Source organism: Chrysemys picta, chromosome 9 (assembly GCF_011386835.1).
Source record: "Chrysemys picta bellii isolate R12L10 chromosome 9, ASM1138683v2, whole genome shotgun sequence".
Taxonomy (NCBI): Eukaryota; Metazoa; Chordata; order Testudines; family Emydidae; genus Chrysemys; species Chrysemys picta.
In genome coordinates this window covers 17,865,740-17,887,255 of record NC_088799.1, presented here as the reverse complement: position 1 = coordinate 17,887,255, position 21,516 = coordinate 17,865,740, and the positions used below count along the sequence as shown (strand labels likewise).

The 21,516-nt window shown below is 42.4% G+C and overlaps 1 protein-coding gene across 4 annotated transcripts in view; it reads right to left on the bottom strand.

Moving 5' to 3' along the window:
• WDR49 (WD repeat domain 49) overlaps positions 1-21,516 on the bottom strand; it is an 81,514-nt gene that overhangs the window by 33,869 nt on the left and 26,129 nt on the right. For all 4 annotated transcript variants that reach the window (XM_065557823.1, XM_065557825.1, XM_065557826.1 and 1 more), the window contains 5 exons: positions 20,945-21,119; positions 12,768-12,935; positions 12,132-12,280; positions 9,143-9,376; positions 3,158-3,322 (listed from right to left, as the gene is read on the bottom strand). In XM_065557823.1, the coding sequence (XP_065413895.1) occupies positions 3,158-3,322; positions 9,143-9,376; positions 12,132-12,280; positions 12,768-12,935; positions 20,945-21,119 (891 nt within the window). The remainder of the gene's footprint in view (positions 1-3,157; positions 3,323-9,142; positions 9,377-12,131; positions 12,281-12,767; positions 12,936-20,944; positions 21,120-21,516) is intronic.

Sequence of the window (21,516 nt, the reverse complement as noted above, 5' to 3'; positions counted from 1 at the left end):
CTGACAGCTTCTTCTTAAAAATAAGAATCATTTACCTGCCATAAAAGACTTTTCCCTACCCTACACTGAAGAATTTGTTTAAAAAAAAAAAGTTATGCTGGTCCAAGATCTTGAATTGACATGTGTGTGTCTTGGACCAGTGACATTTTGAAGGTCTGACCTTTTAAATGTAGCCAGTTGCAAGACTGAGCCTTATAATCATGACAGTCTCATTTAGAGAAAAGCTATTTTGGATACATTTTAAGCCATCTAAAAATTAATTTTATGTATATTACATTAGGACCTAGAGATCCTACCTGAGATCAAGGCTCCATTGTGCTAGGTGCTGTACAAACAGAGACAAAGAGGTTACAACCTGCATAGAAGAGACAAAGGGCAAGAGAGTTTCCACATGGGAAACCAAGACACAGTCATTGAGTAACTTGCCCAAGGAATTAAATGGAGATTTCTCAAGTCCAGTATCTTAAGCACTAGACCATAAGTCCTACTTTTCCTGTCACACTGAAATTTGCTCAGTTGGACTCCCAGTAGTTAGGAAACATCTTTACAGGTGAAGGGAGACAAATAGTTCTCATTTCTAATAGAGTCTCTGGAGTGGTGTTAAGGGCTTTCTGGCACTCATTTGAGTTGACCTCCATAATTCACTCATGTTTTCACCAATTTATAGTCATCCTATACACAAGGCAATAAGCTCTGTTTATGCCACTCACCCAGGTATGTGCTTCAGCTTATTAATTAATTAATTTACAGTTCATGGGCTCCTGTAAATTAAAACATTTAAAAAGACACATGGTTTGGGAAAATATTGCTCAAACATCTCATTTTATGTATAAATCTGTTGGATACAGCAATAATGTATGTATGTAGTGATTTGAAATAAAATGTATTTGCCCTTTAAACACAATACATTCATTTCACAAGTTGGTATACCATATTCTTACACAGATGTGTGTTTTATATTCGTAGGAGTCCATTGCAAAGGCACTGAAGTAATTTTTCATAAGAATGAGGTTTGTGAAGCTTCCTCTTCAAATTGTACTGACAGTATGTAATACTGAAATAAGACATTTCCATCCTGTAATATTACTTCTGGACAGACTTACCCTGTGCTTCCTGACACTAGCTCAAGACTCTGTCTACATCCTAATTGTGGATTTTCTTCAGTTTGTTCTTTGACTAAGGCCTGAGCTACACACAGTTTAGAGTGTGGTTTTTTTTTTTTTTTACTGAAATAGTTATACTGGTACAACAAGTGGGGACACAATTATACTGGTATAAAGGTAATAGCTTATTCTGCCTACCATATAGGAATAAACTATACTGGTATAAACCACCTTTATGCTGGTATAAGTCACACACACACACACACACACATTGGGCTGGTTGTGTTGCTTTAACTATGCTAGTATACTTAACACGGTACAGCTTTTGTATTCAGACAAGCCCTTAGGATGGGTATTTTGGCATGAATTGAAGCCATCACTTTTCCCTCCCACCTCCTAGATACTGAATGTTTTGTCCTTAGGATTTGCACTGCTTGGAAAGAGCAGAGTGCTCCATGGGTAGCATTTAAGGCAGGCCACTTCCAATCAGCCAAGGCCAACAGTATAACTCAGTACAGTCCCAAATTTCAGCGCAGACTCTGGTGTTTAAAAATGTGTTTATTAATCTTGATCTTCTCACATTAGAACCCAGGCAGTCAAGGAAGTAACAAGACGAAGCAATACAGTACATTTTGTCTTGTTATCCAGAAAGGTTTTTTTGGGAGATGCTCAACTGCCAAAAATACCTTGAATGATACCCGAGATGGGCAAAAACTGGAATAATAGATGCAAATTCTGCACCACTCTCCCCAACTGCCAGATTTTGGCAGAGTTTGGTCCAGATTCCAGAATTTGTGGCTTTGTCTTATCTCTATAATGGGACAGAAATCCAAACATTGGATTTGCATCTGAACTTTATGACTCAGGCCCATCTCTACCACAGACACAGATTAAGCAGCAAGAAAATTGAGAGACAGCATGGCACAGAGGATAGGGCACTGGCCTGGGACTCAGGAGACCTGAATTCTATTGCTGGCTCTCCCACTGAACTTCTGTGCTATCTCTGTTATGTCATTTTTCTGTTTTCCCTCCCACACTCTTTGTCTTCTCTGTTTAGACTGTCAGCTCTCCAGAGCAGGGTCCTTTCATATTACGTGTTTGTACAGTGCCTAGCACAACAAGGCCCTAATCTCAGTTGAGACCTCTAGGAGCTACCATAATATAATAAATAGCTAAATCTGACTAGTTATGTCAAAATTAGCCAAGTCTGGGGAAATGGTCTCTCATGTTGGTGATTTTCAGCAACTTCAGCCAATAAAATAGGAAGAGCCAAAAATCTGTTTGGCAAACCTATTAAGTTTTTTAAATGGTGTGAATTTAGGGTGCATTAAAGTGAAAAACTAACAGCACTGGCTTAAAACCTGTCATAATGTTGGCCAGTGTTCTGTCAATACATCTATATCCCAATCTTAACAGCATACACCCTTGGTATTAAACACAAGAATCTCCTTAGTAGAAACTAAAGCACAAGTTATTAAATTTTATGGTGGTTTTGTGATGAGGTCAAATTCTCACTGAGATGATTAAGAAGATTTAAAATTCATTTTAACTTTCAATAAACCAAAATTTGAATTGATGTGTCCAGGGGTGAAAGGCTCATGTTTTAACTAACCTAGCCACCATTTCAAAATAGTTGTTTTACAGTCATGCATTGGTTACCACAATAATATGCCCTTGTGTAAGGACAAGTGAGTGCTCCAAGAAAAGCAATGGAAATGATTGTCTGGTGATTAAGGCAAGAAGGGCCATGTGCTGTATAGAGTCATAGATTGTAATGAAACTACTTGGAAGGAAGGAAGGGAGGTAACAAAGAAGGAAGTGTTCTGTAAAGCACTGTGTGTATCCAAAGTGTTAGACAAGCAATTAAATTTAACTGCGTTTTCCCAACAGTGTTAGGATTTCAACCTCTAGTTGCTGAGTTCATCCCATCTCCTCTTTAACAAGGCCAATGGAAAAACCAGCCATTGTTTGGTAGCTGAGTGTTTTGGCACATTGTATCTATGTGGAAAAGACTGCAATGGAAACAAATAGTTTGAAATGTTTTCCCCTCACACCTTTACTGTTCCATCTGTGCTCCCAGTTAAGAGCCTTGTCTCAGTTGCATCCAGTGTCATAGTGCTGATCTCAGCATTGCCATGGCAACCAGTAAACTGTTTGATTTTCTGCCCAGTGTCTATCAGCCAGAAGGTAACGGTAGATCCTGCATCTGAGCTGATTACCTGGGGGGAAAAGCAGCGATTGAGATGGAATTTAAAATCTTTATATATATATATATAAAACAATAATCTCATACATATGTGCACTGCACTTATATAATTAGCAACATCTGAAATGCAAATTAGATGATTTTTGCATTGATTTTCCCCGTCTTTTCCCTTTCATCTCGTTACAAGCTTTATCATTCCCCACAATCAAAGTTTATGGGCAAGTCTGTTCCTTGTAAAACCTGTATCCACAGCTAGTTCCAATTAGCCAAAGAGCAATAATTTACTCCCTATTATCCTTCAGCACGGAAGACAGGTGACCAGCTCCCTCAAGAGACAATATCCCAAGTTACATGCGGGAACTAGAAATGTTCTCAGCAGGGATGAAACATGTCCACAGCTCTTCAGCTTGGAATCTTGCAGGCATGCTCAACCAAATGCTTTGTGCTAAGTGGTCAGATAAATCTTCCCTGCTTATTTCAGAGAACTGATCCACCGAGTAATGGATCTTTAAAACTGCATCTCTGGAAGGGGAAATAGTTTAGGGAAGCTCTCAGCATACATTAGCCTCAATTTAGAATTCAGTAGTGAGACCAGCCATTATAAATTAGGAAAAAGTCCATTTGAACAGATTATGGTTATTTCTTTTTTGGCATGCGGTGTGTTAAATTGCTAAAAAGAGATGCACTCACTCTTACTTCCATTTGCTGTATACTTATTGCTGGGTGAAATCTTCAGTCCTTACCCTAGTCCTAATTCAAGCAAGATTCCCACTGAAATCAATGGGAGTTTTGCCTGAAAAAAAAAAGCATTCTGGGATTTACTTTTTTTTGCCTTTGATGGTCATCATTAAAAAGGTTAAGGTTCATCAACAGTCACCACACTGGTATCACTGTTATATCCCTATTCTTACCATAAGAAATAACGGTGATATCTCAGTTGGCATGTGGCAACTGTTGGCAAGTGGTGAATTTTTAAATGGCACCCACTCACTATACACATGCTTTTATTTAATCCCTTCCATGTGTAAGTTAATACACAATAATTGCTGAGATTTAGTAGTTCTTCACTCTTTTCAAAATACGTTTCCTCCTAATTAAAATCAGATGCTCAAAAAGATAGTTGGCTATTTCTGCTAGGAAGGAATCCAATTCCTCCCCCAGAAAATGCTAATCAATGACTTCTCAGCAATCTTAACAAAAACAAATTTCGTTCTGCTGCAATTCACATTTCGAGAAGTTCAAAGACATGTGCCCAATATTGTACCTGCCAGCACCTGTGGAAATTTTATATAGAATAGAACATTAGGGTTGGAAGAGACCTTAGGAGGTCATCTAGTCCAATCCCCTGCTCCAAGCAGGACCAGCACAACTAAATCATCCCAACCACTTATCTTCATTCATAATACCTCTGAACACAAACACAATGAAGTACAGCTTCTGCACAGCTCATGTTCTCTGACCTTAAACCATTATGGAATTATTCCAATGACAGGTTTTTTTTTATTAGTTCCTGGCAAAATAAATAAATAATGGACTCCCTTGATTGTTTAAAAAAAAAAAAGACTATAAATCCACTGAAATAAGGTAACTTCCCTTCAAATTTTAGTAATTAAATGAGGCTCTCTCACTGAGAAGCAATATACTGCAAACTTATTGTGTTAAATTAGCTATGTTGCTCATGTCCTTAAAAGTACCACCCAAAAAGAAGACCCAAATTGAACTATAATTATAACCAAGTCTGCTTTGAATATAAGTTCTGCGATTTGCCTGTGTTATTCTAAACTCTTAATCTATTATCCAAGGAGTCCTAGATAATTTAAATAAGCAGTGTGAGACAAGACAGCATTGTCTAGCCGTTAAGACAGGAGTGGGAGTCAAGAAATGTAAATTCTGTTGCTGACTGCCTCGGCCTTACTGTATGATTTTGGGGGAGTCCCACAACTTGTGTGTGTCAGTTTTCCCCATCTGTAGGATGGAGTTAATAATACCTATTTACCTCATAAAGCGTCAGTGCACTGAGATTATTTGATGGACACCGTACACACTGAAAATATTATATTAATATTAGAGATGGCCAGAGGAAGTGAGACTCTGGATGAGTGTTAAGCAGTCATAGTTCAAGACAGAGTCAAGGCCAGGGATCAGAGGTCAAACTCTCATGAGATGTTCTTGTGAGATTTCATCCCCAGATTAGAGAAAACTAACAGGCTCACTTGCTCTCAGGAGAGTTTCATCTCATACTTGGGAGAATGACTACCGCCAATTTCTCACAGCAATGGTCAATCAGAACTTTCAAGCAGGGCCAGCCTGTTTAAGATCTCATCAAGAACCAGAATGGTATAGATGGGTTTAAATCTAGTGATTTGAATTTGATGCCCCCATTTCCTAGCTCTTCCAAAAGCACAAGGTGCTTTGGACTAAAACCTTTGGTTTTAGTTCATTTCCAATTAGTTTTATTTATTTTAAGTAATTAGCAGACTATAAATACCTAGTCAAATACTGATGCATGGGCCGGCCACTTGAACTTGCTGTTGTGACAGAGTCCCTGGAAAATCACTGCAATCCACAAAGACTATGTTAGATGCCTAAGCTCCTATACAATGAAGGGCGAGACATAGGCACCATAGTCTTCAAAGAACTAAAGCCGGCCTGCTAAGCAGAGAGCTGCCTAAGCTAGTCAATGGAAGATGCCAACCAGAGTGGTGTGTGCTAAGTGCCACCCCTCTCATGGAGACAGGCACCTAAGTCCAGGCTGCAGGGATGTGCCTAGCTGTGCTTGCGATTCACAGCTGGCAACCTTCTTTGGAGTTAGGTGCCTAAGCCATTTTAGCAAGATGTGAGGAGCAGGAGGAAGAATTCCATCATAATTTTAGCCTAGTGGTTCAGGTACTCCCCTGGGATGTAGGGGAACCCTGGCTCAAGTCCCGCTTCCACCAAAGGAGCAAAGGGATTTGAACTAGGCTCTAACACAGGGGTGGGCAAACCTACAGCCTGGGGGCCACATCCAGCCCTCCAGATGTTTTAATCTGGCCCTTGAGCTCCCACTGGGGAGCCAGGTCCGGGGCTTGCCCCACTCCGTGCTGCTCCCGGAAGCAGTTGCATGTTCTCCCTCCGACTCTTACACATAGAGGCAGCCAGAGGGCCGCCCCCGCAGCTCCCATTGGTTGGGAACTGCAGCCAATGGGAGCTGGAGGGGCGGCACCTGTGGACTGGGCAGCGCGCAAAGCTGCCTGTCCGCACCTCTGCTTAGGAGCCATAGGGGAGACATGCCACTGCTTCTGGGAACTGCTTGAGGTAAGCACCACCCAGAGCCTGCATCCCTGACCCCATCCCATGCCCCAACCCCCTGCTCCAGCCCTGATCCCCCTCCCACCTTCCGAACCCCTCGATCCCAGCCCTGAACCCCCTCTTGCATCTTGAACGCCTCATTTCTGGCCTCACCCCAGAGCCTGCACCCCCAGCCAGAGCCCTCACCCCCTCCAGCATCCCAACCGACAATTTCATGAGTATTCATGGCCCATCATACAATTTCCATACCCAGATGTGGCCTTTGCACCAAAACGTTTGCCCTCCCCTGACCTACCATCTCTCCAGGCACTACTCTAGCCACTGGGATATGATATAGTTTGATGTGGCTCTCCCTTAGTCTCTCCTGTTGAAGCTGTTGGACTCTGGTTAAATAATTAAAGAGTCATTGGAGCAGGGAGACTGGATCCTGGGTGAGAGCTCTAACCCCCAGGAGACATTCTCATGCTTGTGCTATCTCTCTCTCACTGTCCCAAATGACTCTTTACTAACACTTTTTGAAAGCATAGTAATCCAAGCCCTCCTCTGGGACTGTCACTGCATTATAGCAGCATCCAGACAGAATGTCACTGCACGACAATCTGGTGCACTGTAGATTCACACCCTGGCTTACTGCACAGTAACTTGTTGTGTAGACAAGCTTGACCACAGAAACACAAAGTTGCCCAAGATCTCTCAGCAGGTCCTTGGCAGAACTAGGAGTAGAACCTAGGTCTGCCTGAGTTCCAGACCAGTGACCCAGCCACTTAAACCACACAGCTACCCCTTTCTGGTTGGCATATACCATTTTGCATCACTCTGTCTATGCTATTGGTATTTAATTTGTAATAATTGTTTTGGAATTAGATACACTTAGAAGGAAAGTAGATTACCAGCCTTAGAGGGTTGTTATGAGCATTAAGGGTGGTTCTGTGCTCCAAAACTATGATGTATCAAGTATTATTACCACTGCCAAAGTGATCGTACACATGAGCCACACTTTTATCCCTTAAACATAAGCTTCCCAGAATGCCTGCATCTTAAAGGAATGCACCTCCCTTTTCTTCTGTCTCCCTTTCTCGTGGCTCACAGAAGCCTTTAAAATCAATAACTTAACTGAAAACATGTGCTGCTCATTAGCACTGCCTCCAGCACCCCAAACTGCTTCTTTCAAAAACATGCACCCTAAGGATGGGTGGTGGATTCAGATCACTGTGACTTGGTTAGCAGCTGGGCCCAGGAACTGTGATCTTCAACATGGAAATACAAAGACTCTTGAAGTCCTTTACCAAGCCCTTTGTTAGAACAGGAATTTCTCTCTTCCTCCACCTGCCTTTTCTCATGGAACCTCACCTCTCATTATTTCACACTTCCCATCTTTTCTGGCCTTGCCTATCTCTTCTTGAATCCTTCTGCCAGTTTCTATCTAGCCTTTTCTAATGCCTCCTTTCTCTCTCTCTCTGATACACTCACCCACTTCTGATTCAACGTCTGTTCCACCAAAGTGGGATGTTTTTTATTGTTTAATTTACAGCATGGGTTGTTTCTTTGACAGCATGCAGGAAAGCGGCTTTTTTTTTTCTTTTTCTTTTAATCGGTCAGGATACTGCTACCGTGCTACTGCTACCATGCTTTAAACACTCATTTGTACCAGACAAATCGCCACCAAAAAACCATGATGATCTGTTGATACCCCATATCATACCACTCTGTGCTCTGAGGTTTTCCTTAGCTGAATCTCAATCTGCAGATAAAAGGGGCTGGTTGGGCAGAGCTCAGGCAAATCTATCACAGAGACATTTCCCTGTATAGTAACTGTGGCTCTTCATTGAGATGCAGGTAATGCTCTGATACCAAAGACTGCAGTGCTTCATTAAAGTACTGTGAAGACAAACAACACTCTCACTGCATACCAAGTGCTATTACATTTAACTGAATCATTTTATTATGAATACATCCAGGTCTGCCACTTGTGTAAAATGTTCTAGCGAAAATGAATCTTCACTAATTACATTTCATGCATATTTCAGAATTATCCTCAGGGATACTGTAAGGTGGCTATAAAGAGGAATTTTATAATCAAGTTCATTGGCAATTGGCAGTCATACCAGGACTAACCTACATCAGAGATAACCCTAGATCATCTCACAATAGTGGTTTTATTTTTATCATCTGTGTTTCTTAGAAATGTTGGATACACTGATAGCTTATATCACTTTTTAACACTGAACCTTCATTGGAAACCAAACCACTTTTCAAATACGATAGAAGGTTTAAAGAAAGCAGGTAGTTTACTAGTTAAATTAAACTACTGGGATACTAGAATACCCACAGTGCTTTGCAGTAAAGTCATACAAAGACTGTAATTAGCATGCTATAGTATAAGATAATTTTCTTTCCAAAGTAAATGGTATCTCCCTCTCTCTCCCTCTCTAATTTAACTTTCTGAAATCAAATTAATAAAATCACCTTGTAGTAATACACATTTTCAAGTTCCTTATCAGGAAAATGCAGAAAGGTTCCTTATTTCTCCCCCCCATCCCTTTACCTGCTTAAAGACTGAATTGTAAAGAACACAAGTAACTGCTTTCCCATGACTTGTGACCTTTCTGCCGGTTTCCTGCTTCATTTCCAACAACATCAGCTGGTTATTAAATGAAATAAAAAGCCGTCCGTGAGCTTCATTAAAATAAAGGGTGGATTGGAAGTCCAGACTCTTTGGAAATGAGCCCGCTATCCTCTGGATGCACAGCTGATGCTGAATATCCCAGAGCCTTAACACCTGTGCACATAATGATGAAGAAATCACACATTATCTCCATTTTTTTTTTTGCTTCAGAATGCATTGCAATCATTAGTTATTGCAGTGATAGCTCTGGCTTGCTTCATGTGCCTTATTAACATCTACCACCAAATACAAGAAGCCATCTTTGTTCAGTTTATTTTACAAAGGGTTGTCAGGGAATATTTTGTTTTATTGTTATTCGTATTATAACCAAGGTCAGGGCCCTGTTGTGCCAGCCATTGTACAAACACACGAGACAACCTCTGTGCTGAGGAGTTTTCAGTTTAGCAGACAAGACAGAGAAAGGGTGGAGTGAAAACAGCGGTGAAGTGACTTGTCCAAGGTTTTACATCACTGTAACTCCATTGGTTTCCTGGTTTATACTGATGCAGTTGAGAGGCGAATCAGAGCCATTGTTATCTAAAAGCCTCTGGCAGTTACCCTTAGAAAAACAATTCGTGAGTCCAAATAGTCAGAACAAGGTTGAAACATCAACCTTCTTGTACCTATATTTTGCTAGTGTCCCCGGGGAGTTGGAAGTGTTACATATGAGCTTTGCATCCACGAAGGCAGGTCAGGAACAGTTAAAATAAAAATCTCTCTCATAGAACGGTATGAGTGTTGACACAAGAGACTAACAGCTTAGTGGCAAATGTTATGGTCTGTTGTGTATATAAATAAAAAGGTAATTTTTATGCCATTATTTACTTGGTAGATTGTAAAGGCTCATTATAAATATACAATAGCTATAGCTAATAAGAAATGGCCTATTCTAGAGGAGAATAAAAGGGAGCTATTTTTTAGTTTTCTTGAAAGCATAAAGCAGCAATATATCAGCAAGTGGATGTGGAGAAGTAGCTGCTATGCAAGCTTCTTCAAACAGCAATGCCAATGCACTTGCCTTGGTGTGCCTCACTAACCTGGCTCTTTTTTTTGCACTGGGTTTCTCACCAGAAGCAAAGACTAACAAATGTGCTAAGTTATAGCCCCTCTTCAGAGCTATGGTCATTAGAAGTACTCATTGAGCCTATAGGTCTCCTCTATTTCAAAAACCCAAGCATTGGGTGACGCAGTTATTTAAATGTGGTCACAGCAGTGTGGCAAATCCCAGAACATTACCAGAGAGTGGGCTGGGTAGGCAAAAGCATCAAGTGGATAATAAAGAGACAAGCAAGAAACAAGTCCACTGGGGAGAGAATGAGTAGCCGTGGAGCGATAGGGCCTGGAGGGCTGCCATCTTGACCCAGTCTGGTAAATCCTAGTTGGAATCCTGAGTATTCCCATACTGAATCTGTTCTATGGATATGGAGCTTCTGTCTCCAGGTCTGTGAACACATCTCAGTTCACAGCAATACATTGATTCAAGTGTTAAAACGTGACTTTTGCGCTGGTTTAAAACAAGCCCACTATCTCCATGAATTATCCATTACAAAACATGGTGCAATCAGTGACTCAGAATTTCTGTCAAAATTCTGCCTTTTAAAATGGTGAATGTTATCTCTTTGCATCCCTCTCATCCCACATAATATTGGATGGCAGAAGTTTGTTGTGGTTTCTGCTGGCAGTAAATCAGAGTGCGCTCTTGGTAGCAGAGGGGGCTCGTTGTTTATTATATAGACATAGAGACTCAGATTACCATGCATTCATCAGAGTGAAATAGATTCATACTAATGCCAAGAACAACATGCACTGGTGTGTGTATAGCATAATGGTTTAGCAATTAAAAAGAAAACACAATTTTAACAGTGCAATTGAAAGAGATACCGTGGTGTTTAATATTGGTGCTGGCCTCACTTGTTCTGCTCAGGTTTTGATCCTTTCTTGCCTTTATAATGACAAACCTGGATCACAATCTCAAATTAGCATTAGAGAAATGTGGAGTTTGAAAAAAAACTAAAGCCTGTCTACATTTAAAACACTACAGTGACACAGCTGCAGCTCTGCTGCTGTAGCGCTTTAGCGTAGACACTATTTACACAGATGGGCTAGGCCAGTGTTTCCCAAACTTGGGACGCCGCTTGTTTAGGGAAAGCCCCTGGTGGGCCGGGCCAGTTTGTTTACCTGCTGTGGTTCATTGCTCCAGGCCAATGGGAGCTGCTGGAAGTGGCGGCCAGTACGTCCCTCGGCCCACGCCACTTCCAGCAGCCCCCATTGGCCTGGAGCGGCGAACCGCGGCCAGTGGGAGCCGCGATCGGCCGGACCTGTGGACGCAGCAGGTAAACAAACCAGCCCGGCCCACCAGGAGCTTTCCCTACACAAGCAGCGTCCCAAGTTTGAGAAACACTGGGCTAGGCAATCCACATTCCTGAGAGCATAGACGCTACCTCCCATTAGCATAAGTAATCCACCTCCCTCAGAGGTGGGAGCTAGGTTGACATAAGAACTCATCCTTTGACCTAGCACTGTCTATATGGGGGCTTAGATCAGCTTAACTACTCACTCAGGAGTATGAGTTTTTTGCACCCCTAAATGACATAGCTGGTTCGACCTAATTTTCTAGTGGAGACCAGCACTAGGACACACTATGGATCATATTTTCAAGAAAGTTTAGCGTCCACTACTGGAGTCATATTTTCAGAAGAGCTCAGCTCTCAATTAGGCACCAAAATAAATGGCCAGATTCTCATATGTTGGGTTTTTCGAAAATGTAATCATGTCACAATGGGAGCGGCTGGCGCATTTTGCGGATCCAATTCTGTTTGCCAATGCAGGGACTGCCGGATCGGGCCCTGTAGGCAGTTTCTATATTTACCTTGTCCTTTGAGAAGCTGAAAAGCTGTTTTCGTTCAGTAATGAACTGAACAGCTATTACACTGGCTGAATGGCCTTGAAGAACTCCAGCAGGTTTCGAGGTGACGTAGGGGTTCCAGAGGCAAACTCGGTGATTGATGCCAGCAGTAGCTGTTCACAATCACAAAGCAAAATAGATTAAAACCAAAAGTACTCTTGAAAGGGGATTTTATTTTAATTAATAATAAAGAAGCTGCCATCTCTCTGAAACACACAACGATAATTGCTTTGATAAATGAGAATGTGTTTGTTTATGTTACAAGTGAATATGTGAGAGTGGTAGTGACTGCAATAATTAATAATGCAGAACAGTTTCCATTGTAATCGCACCTGCAGTTACTCAGAACTTCCCTAAACTTTTTGAGCAGAAATTTCTCTATGCCCTTCCCCCCAGCTGATTTGTCTTCCACTTCATAAGCTGGAAATATAAATCATCATCACATAAATATAAAACACTAGGACTCAGTCATTCACTTTTGCAGGCAGAATGCATACGAAGGAAGAAAATGCCTATATATGTACACATAGAGAATACAGTTTTCTTGGCCCCTTAGGCTTTACTATAGCACATAAATTAGTCAGTTTTTTTAAAACGTACCAATTAAGTTGAGTCGAGAGTGGAAGTCAAAAGCATTAATTCCCCGGGCAATGTCGAAGGATGTAGTTTTAAGACGAGGCTTTAATTTTTCTCTCCAAGCCAGCACCAATGTGTTAACATTACTGGTTGTACTGGAAATAAAGGCATCAAAGGAAGAGCTGTATGCAACTAATTGGTGAGAAAAGAAAAAGAAAATCTTTGAATTGATTTCTTTTAATATAATCCAATCAGCGCTGGTTTCATAAAGAACAAGGTATATTAAAACTAAGCCTAATTAAAAGAACTATTAATGTCTGGGAGAAAACTAACCTTGACTTCAAAGGGGTTTGGATCAGGCCTGCAGGACTCAATCCTGCAAGGAGTGGAGCATTCTGGACCCGATCCAGGACTGCTCACACACTTAAGTGCTTTGCTGGATTGTGGCCAGAGTTCTCAGCACATTTCAGGGATGAGTCCCTAGATGACAAGGACATACAATATACGGTGTGGGTCTAATAAGGTGCTCAATGGCTTCAGCTCTCATGAAGTTCAGTGGTATTAGAGGGCGTTCAATACTTTGTAATTGGACAAGAAAGAAATCTAACAGAAACGTGGTAAAAATACATCACACTGCTTTGCTGATACAATGAAGTCTCATTTACATTTTTGGTATAGAGACTTAATGAACCATACAGAACACTATCTACTGGTAACAGCTAACTCTCCTTGCAGTAATCCCTTCTGAACTACAGAGCTTTGCCACTGGTTTCTAATCCCTGAGGAGCTTGGATATAAAACTGGTAACACAATATGGACCAAGTTACTAGGCTAGTTATTCTTAATTCAGTAAAGCAATACTGAAATCGAAAGTCTGCATTATACAATAATTAGTCCTATACAAATACATGGTAATGCTACAGTATAATTACTGTGTGATCAAAAAGTGCAAATACTGTATCTGGGAAATTACTTTGTTATATTTCCACTTAAAATTCAAATGCTGTTACAATTCTTGCTCTGCAGTCCATCAGGAAAGACAAATTGGAAATCTTAAACTCAGAGTGTTGCTCTAAGACTTGAATCTGGAGGTTATAAGTGACTTTTGTGGGAACAAGATGTATGTTTCAGGAGCTCAGTGATTTGCACAGTTTGTTACAAAGATATAAACTCGTTTCTGACTAAACTGTATTGTGAGTCAAGTTCCTTGAAGAATGTCTGACTAAAAGGTGAGGTTAAAGGAATTTCCATAACATCAAAGTATGTGGCAAATTAAAATGCTCATACGCATGGAGAAGGAGAAAAGGGGGCAGATTGAGATAGAAAGGGCTTCTTAATGACAAACAGAAGTTAGGGAAACAACCAAAATATGACCATGAAAGTATCTGAATCTGCATTGAAAAAAAGAAATTTTATTTCCAAATGTTTTGCAATGAGTAGTTTTGTCCTTGGAAAGTGCTCTATAAAATATTCTCTATGTCCAGATCCTCAGCTGCTGTAAATTAGCATAGCTCTATTGGTTTCATTTGCAGTCACACTATTTTACACCAGGTAAGGATCTGACCCAAAGTGTTCTTCCAGTAAGCATGATGAACAATTTTATTCCATTCACAAACATGGAAAATCCTAACATTACCCTCTGATATCAGAAAAATTAGTGACCTATTAGAAGACCTAATTAGATCAGCAAGTCCTTGCAAATGCAGAATACAGCCCCACAATAGAGGCAGTATCACAAATTAAAACTGATGGAAAGTGGACCCACAGCTACCTCTACTTTCCATTCTCATTGATGCACCTTTGACTAAGAAATCCCTTTTGTTGTAGTAAGTGTTCATCTTTGCAAATGGTGTCACATGGCTCTCCATGGTTCAATAGCTTTTGTAGAACAGCCACCAAGGTGCACGATCCCATGGGACCAGCAGGTTTAAGAGGAGTCAAAGATCCTGTGGAATTGTCACTTAAGACCTTGTTGAGCTCAGATCATATGCACATCCTATGTGGGTCTGAGCCCCTCTGTTTCGTCCTTTCAGCAATGGCAACAAGCCACACTGTGATTGACTGTCCTGCTCCCCAAGGCAACTACAGTTCATGTGTGTTCTACAAAAGCCAGGAAGAGGGAGTTAGTGCTTGTTCAGATGGATTTTTTTAGGGTAAGAATCACTGTTCTGAAAAGGGAATGTGCCATGCTGAGCAAGCATTTCCCAACTCCTATCCCAGGCCACACACTGTGGCCACACAATGCTATGCTCCAGGTTACGGCCGCAAAGAGTCTTTGTGGCAAGATGGAGTCTTCCTTGGAGCAGCTTTCCCCTTTGTCCAGCTCCCATGACTCAGTTTATGCTTATTCCTGCCATTTTGCTCCCCCGTTTGGGAAGCAGGGAAAGGCACACCCACCCCTTCCCTGGATCTATCACTACCACCTCTCTCACTAAAATATCTCCTAACATTTTTGCAGTTCAGCCATGTCCCTTCTCACATTGTATTTACCACCAGATTTTGAATCCTCTGAGTAAATTTTCTTTATATTTTGTTCAACAGGAACCTCAATAAGCCCCACATATATCTTCCCATCAAGAAAGCATGTAACATCTTTCACCTTTCCTCCCTCACACACGTTTTTGAGACCAAAGAGGAGATTTTTCAGGGCACAAATGGCAGTTGGGCACCTACATCACACTGAAAGTCCTTGGGAATTAGGTGCCTAATTGTTACTTGTGCTTCTGAAAGTCTACCTCCTTGTGTCCAATTTGCTGTCAAAAGTTCCATGGACTTCAATGAGGGTTTGCCCTAGACGTTGTTTTCCTCTGTCTATAACACCTCCTGTTCCGTAGTAACACTGTTTGAATTACCACAAAATTACTCCCAGTTATTTTGGGAAAGTTTAATTTTGCTGCACTATTTGCATCCTTCTCAGTGAACTATAACCCTTTTCTATGAATGACAGTAGACAAGAAAACTTATCACTTTTCTTTCAAGTCTTCACGTAAGTTGATCAAATCCCATCTTCAAAAAAAAAAAGAACTATATATATTTGCCTTTTATCTGGAGTTCCCACACATTGAATAAACCATTTCCCTGTACTGTGAGTTTACCAATCTATTCTCTCCCCAAATCTGTAACCTTAGCCTTAGTAGACAAATAAAGGACAGAGAGTACAGGACATTAAAATGACATTGACTATCTATAAAGTGTTTTATCAAGGTCTCAGGTACTCTCTGCCTTTACAAGCTATGCTGTTTCTTCTGTTCCTTTCCCCTCAACTTTAACACATTCATGTTCTCAAGGATCCAACATAATTTGGAAATGTTGAGCTTGTATTTATTCCCTCTATTTATACTTCTCTCTTTTTTCCCCCCTTAACTTCTTTTGTCCTTGTGGTAACTCAGGCATGTCTGGAATCTATCCATATTGCACTGCTTTGAGGCTTCTTCTATTCTATCATCTCCCCTTCTATATATGAACCACTTGTTAGCAACAATGGCCTCCTCACTTATTTAAAGCCCCTTGAATATGTAATTCCCTCCTCCACCTCCCTCCCCTTGATTAGTATTTCAAGATAATTTAATACCACATCTGAAATATTCTCCATTCAAAATGCAAAATTATACATCTTCAATCCAAGAAGAGAGAAAAATCCTTTCTGTAAAGATGGATTTACTTCTATTACAGTGTTCCATGAGTAGTTCTGTGAGAAGAGTTTAGGTGATTTCTACTTTTTCTTTAAAAAAAAAAAAAATTCTGACACTTGGAGAGAATTATATGGACAATTCAGAATCCAGGGGAAGTACCTGTAGATTGGGAGCAGTTAAGAAGTGGGTAAACTTTGAACTGAAATTATTTAGCCGGGGATTGTATGGTAACCAACAAATAGAGTGAAATTCACCCCTAAGCAAGGCCCAGGGCAAGGCCTAGACACCACTTAAATCCTCAAAATAGGGATTAAGTAGTGCATTGACCTTGAGCTAGCCCTCTGCATAAGAGTGAATTTCACCCATCAGCCTTAGTAAGGGCTTGATCCAAAGACCACTAAGTCAACGGGAGCCTTTCCATTGACTTCAATAGGCCTAAGAAGCAAGACTAAAACCAGCTAATTATGTGATTTTGAAGGCCAAAATACTGAAGGAGTCTCAGTAAAATGAAAGCAGTTCCAGGAAGGGCTACAAAAAGAATTCCAAGATGCAAATTTAAAGAGAGGCTGAACTCATCAGATATGAGAAGCTTTGAAGAGGTGTTGCAAATTAGTCTTTCTGATGGTGGTTTGTATGTCCTTCAGAGGTTGTAACAAAGAGAAAGGGGAGACATTATTTGGAGTTTGTCAGTGAGGACAAGACCAAGCATACTGGCCTGAAAACAGAAAAAGGAAAATACAAGTTTATTACAAAGAGACCTAAGAAGTGGTCAGCCAGGTGATGGAACAGTAACCAGTAATGTTATTTATTGCATTGATACCATACAGCTGATCCAGAAGAATCGTGAAATGCTTTTGCAGGCTATTCACCTTAAAATGGGAGATATTGGAGCTCAGGATTTAGTTCTGCGTGTACGTTGGGTTCAACGCAGCACTACATAATGGTTCAGCCGAGAAAATGAAGAAGAGATGAGAAAGAAGAACCCAAGAATTACCTGGAGGTGTCATTCTGATGCCATCACAGGTCATACTGAAGCGTAATATGGATTTCACACTCAGTAGGACAGGGTAGAGGAGCTCCTTACTTGTGCTGGGAGTTGCACTAGATGACCCAGGCTGGTAATAAGAAGCCTGAGCTGGTTTGAGAGACTCTTTTGGAAGGTACTTTTTGGCACTACCAGCTGCAGAGTCTCCCCATGTATGGCGCAGCTGAGCACATCAGGAAATCCATGCCATACATCCATTTGGATAAATAGGTTGCCTTAACGGAGCGCCAGGATCTGTGCCCTAGCATGATGCATTTCTGTGTGTGGATAGAGCGAAAAGTCCTTCTGGACACCACTCGGTGTTCTAAGTCTCAAACTGCAGAACTGCTTACTTTTCCAACGTAAGAAAATGAGATATTACAGCTCAGAATGCAATAAACTCACTTAAATGGGATCCATTTAGACCTAGATCAGAATGTTGTATTACTTTACTGCCTTTGTCCTAAATGCTGAATGTGTGCAGCACTCTAGATGGGTATTCATTATAATACCCCACTGATTTATCTTTCACGCTTCCTGCATCCCACGTCAATAAAAGCAGACCTAAATGCCTGATTTGCAGTTACTTAGATCGGTGTACAAGAACATTTCACATTTCTCTCAGAATTTATGTAGTTAAAAACAAAAAGCACTTGCTATCCCTGTGGGCCCAATTGTGGCAGTTAGGCACAGGCCTGAGTAGGAAGCAGGACAGAGCCACACCTGCCCAGGAGATGCTCAGGAAGGCATTGCACCTGGGGGAGGCCCAGTTCCTAACTGTCTGCCCTACAGAGGGGGAGATTGCACATTGCACAGCGTGCTCCCCCCCGCACCTCTGCCCACTCCCCCCCCACACCTCAGCCCACTCCATATGGCTAGTTGTAGGAGTGGTGGGGCAATAGGCTCTGCCTGATCCCTGCTCCATTAGAGTGATGTCCAACCCTGGAGTAAGCAGTGTACCTGCTCAGTGCAGAGACTGCAACTGTTCCCCACCCTTATATTCAGGGGAAGCAAAGGGAAGGCTCTACAAGAGAGCATGTGTTCCTATCAGCACTGAGCTGTAGTAAAACACAGAGAACATAGCATGCCCCTACTATTCCCAGCAGCTAACAGGGTCATCTGGGGTAAACCGTGTTTTGGGCTACTAGATTTTTAAAGACACACTTTGAAATGCTTGCATGTTACCATGAAATGACTGAGCTGATTTGAAGTTATGAAAACGCTGGCTTTTCTTAGGGTAGGTACCAGAGCCAGACACCATGACCGTGCTTTACTACTCACAGCCAGATTCTGATTGATCCATGGGAAAGTCCCTGAGAGAAAAGTGCAAAGGAGCTGCCCACTCCCTCCATCCTTTCAGCTCCTGCACAGGCACACAGACAGCTGCAGCTCCCATGCACCTCCCTGGGTTTGCACAGTCGGTCCATATAGCTGCTCAGGAATGAACACCAGTGTCCAGAGGCCTGGTGTCAGGGCCGGCTCCAGGCACCAGCTTAACAAGTAGGTGCTTGGGGCGGCCAAGGGAGACGGGCGGCACCTGCGGCAATTCGGGGGTGGCAGAAATGCTGGAGCCGGCCCTGCCTGGTGTGCATGAATACAAACAAACATTGAGCTGTTTGATCTACAGAAAGTGGCAGGGAATCCTTGTAACCAAAATCTCACAAGGAGAAGGAGAAGTGAGCAGATATATTTGCAAGGATCTTTGGCCTGATTTTTATTATTTCTAGAAGTTGAAACCCCAGCTAATTTGCCCTGGTTCCACACACCAAAAATAAATTACTGAGTCAGATGCCCTTTCACCCCATGGTCTGATCCCCTAGAGAAAACATAGCCAGCGATTCCTTGGGAGTATCTAGGTGAAGATTCCAGCCACCCACCTGGAGGCCTCTGTTGGAGTCCATGCCCCTGACAACTCCAGTGATTCTTCAGATTACCAGGTGCTTGGTCTCTTCTTGTGGGATTGGTGTCAAACCTGAGAAGGGGCCTGTTAAGCAAACTGGCTGGGACATAGCGTTCTATTATACAAGCTACTTCTTCCATAGAACCAGAGATATTCCGGTGAACCCAGATTTGCGCATTCATTGTCAGAATGTCTATCTTGTTGTTCCAGTGCAGTGGAGTCCAATAGGTCTCCAACTGAGTGAGGCTTGAACTGGAACTACTAAGAGGCCCAATCCATCCTTCAGGCTCCCAGCTGTGGTAGGGACTCAGGAGCAGGGCCGGCTCCAGGGTTTTGGCCGCCCCAAGCAGCCAAACAAACAAACTAAAAAAAAGCCGCGATCGCGATCTGTGGCGGCAATTCAGCGGGAGGTCCTTCGCTCCGAGCAGGAGTGAGGGACCGTCCGCCGAATTTCCGCCGAACAGCTGGACGTGCCGCCCCTCTCTGAAGTGGCCGCCCCAAGCACCTGCTTGGTAAGCTGGTGCCTGGAGCCGGCCCTGCTCAGGAGGAACAGGTCTGACCAGAATTGTACCAGTGAGTCGCAGAGGATACCCCGATTCAGCCCAATACTGTCACCTACAGACCCTACTGGTCAGGAATCTTCCAGAGCCCTATTGGGGCAGGGTGATGAACCTCTAAAGCAGCAGCTCCTAGAGCCACTAATGCTGTTGCACTATTTGCTGCAATTGTACTAGTTATTTGAGGATACCGCTCTCTTGTCCAGAGGGTGTCCAATATCCTACCCCTAGCACCAAGCTGTAATAGGACTAAGGCAGAATTTTAAAAGAAGAAATTCACAGGTTTGAGCACACATCATGTTCTCTGAGTTGGGGTGTTCTAGTTTATCCCCAACTGACAACAAACATGATATACTAGCTCCATTAAAGTCAATGGGAGCATTGACACAGACTTCAGTGGGACCAGGATCACACTGCACCCCAAGTTGACAAAAGTCTTTAACCAAAAGGTAGTTTTCCACATAAACTCAAAATTTGCAAAATGCATAAACCATACAAGGCAGCTCCTATGTTTCCCACAGAACTCCCTATCCTGGCTTTTGGTTCCCTGTATGTCATTATCTCCTGTCTTTTAAGGTGCTTAGCCAAAATGGCCTCAGCTGTACCTAATTAGCTGGTAATATCTCCCTGAGCTGTCTCTGAACCTGCCTAGAAATTAACCCCCAGTGCCCCAGGCTGTTTACTGTTTTGCAGGGCCTGGCCAGAGACACTACTGGGGCCGGGCTTCAGGATCCTTTCCAAGGGGCACCAAAAGGCCTGTGTACACCATCACAAACCTCTTGACCTGAAAAGAATAGTTATTATGAAGAGAACCAGGCTGCAGTCACACAGATACTGACAACCACAACTGCTTCCCTCTGATCAGCATGAGAGTTCAGGTGCAAAGATTAACTGTGTACAGCAGAAAGCCTTCAAAGGAAAAATAATTCTCCCAGCATTAGTGATACTCATTACTATAGATACGGTACCAGTTTCCCTAGACATGCAATTAGCAATAGCTTCTAAACGCACGTGGACCATCAGCTTTTAGTAATGAATATAATTACGGCATACAGCATGGGATTTTTTTAAGCTTTCAGATTCAGTACCTTGCTTGATCCAGTCTTTATAATGAAGTTTGTGCTTTAACGTATAACAGCATTTGTGATACCCAGAGACCAGCTCCTGCCAACTAATGGTCACTGTTGCTTCTTCACCTTCAGGGGAGCTAGCAGGTCGTTCAAACAAAGAGATCAGAGCAGTGGTAAAGGAAATGGCTTGAACCTGAGAAAGAAAGAACTTTTATTTAACACCAAAAAAAAAAAGCGGGGGTGGGGGGGGTGTCCTACAGACTCCATACCAAACAAAGGCAGGAAGAGATTAAGAACGTTCTCTGCCTGCAGCAGGGCCAGCTCTAATTTTTTTGCCGCCCCAAGCAAAAAAAAAAAAAAAAGAGCGCCGCCCCCCCCGAAACACCCCTCCTGAGCGCCGCGCTGCCGAAACACCCCCCCCAGCGTCGCGCTGCCAAAACACACAGCCCCAGCACTGCGCTGCCCCGCCAAAACACCCCCCCAGCACTACGCCGCTGAAACAGCCCCCCCCCCCCCCAAGCGCCGCCCGGCCGAAACAAAAACAACAAAAAAAACCCTCGAGCACCACCCCAACGAACCAAAAAAAAAAC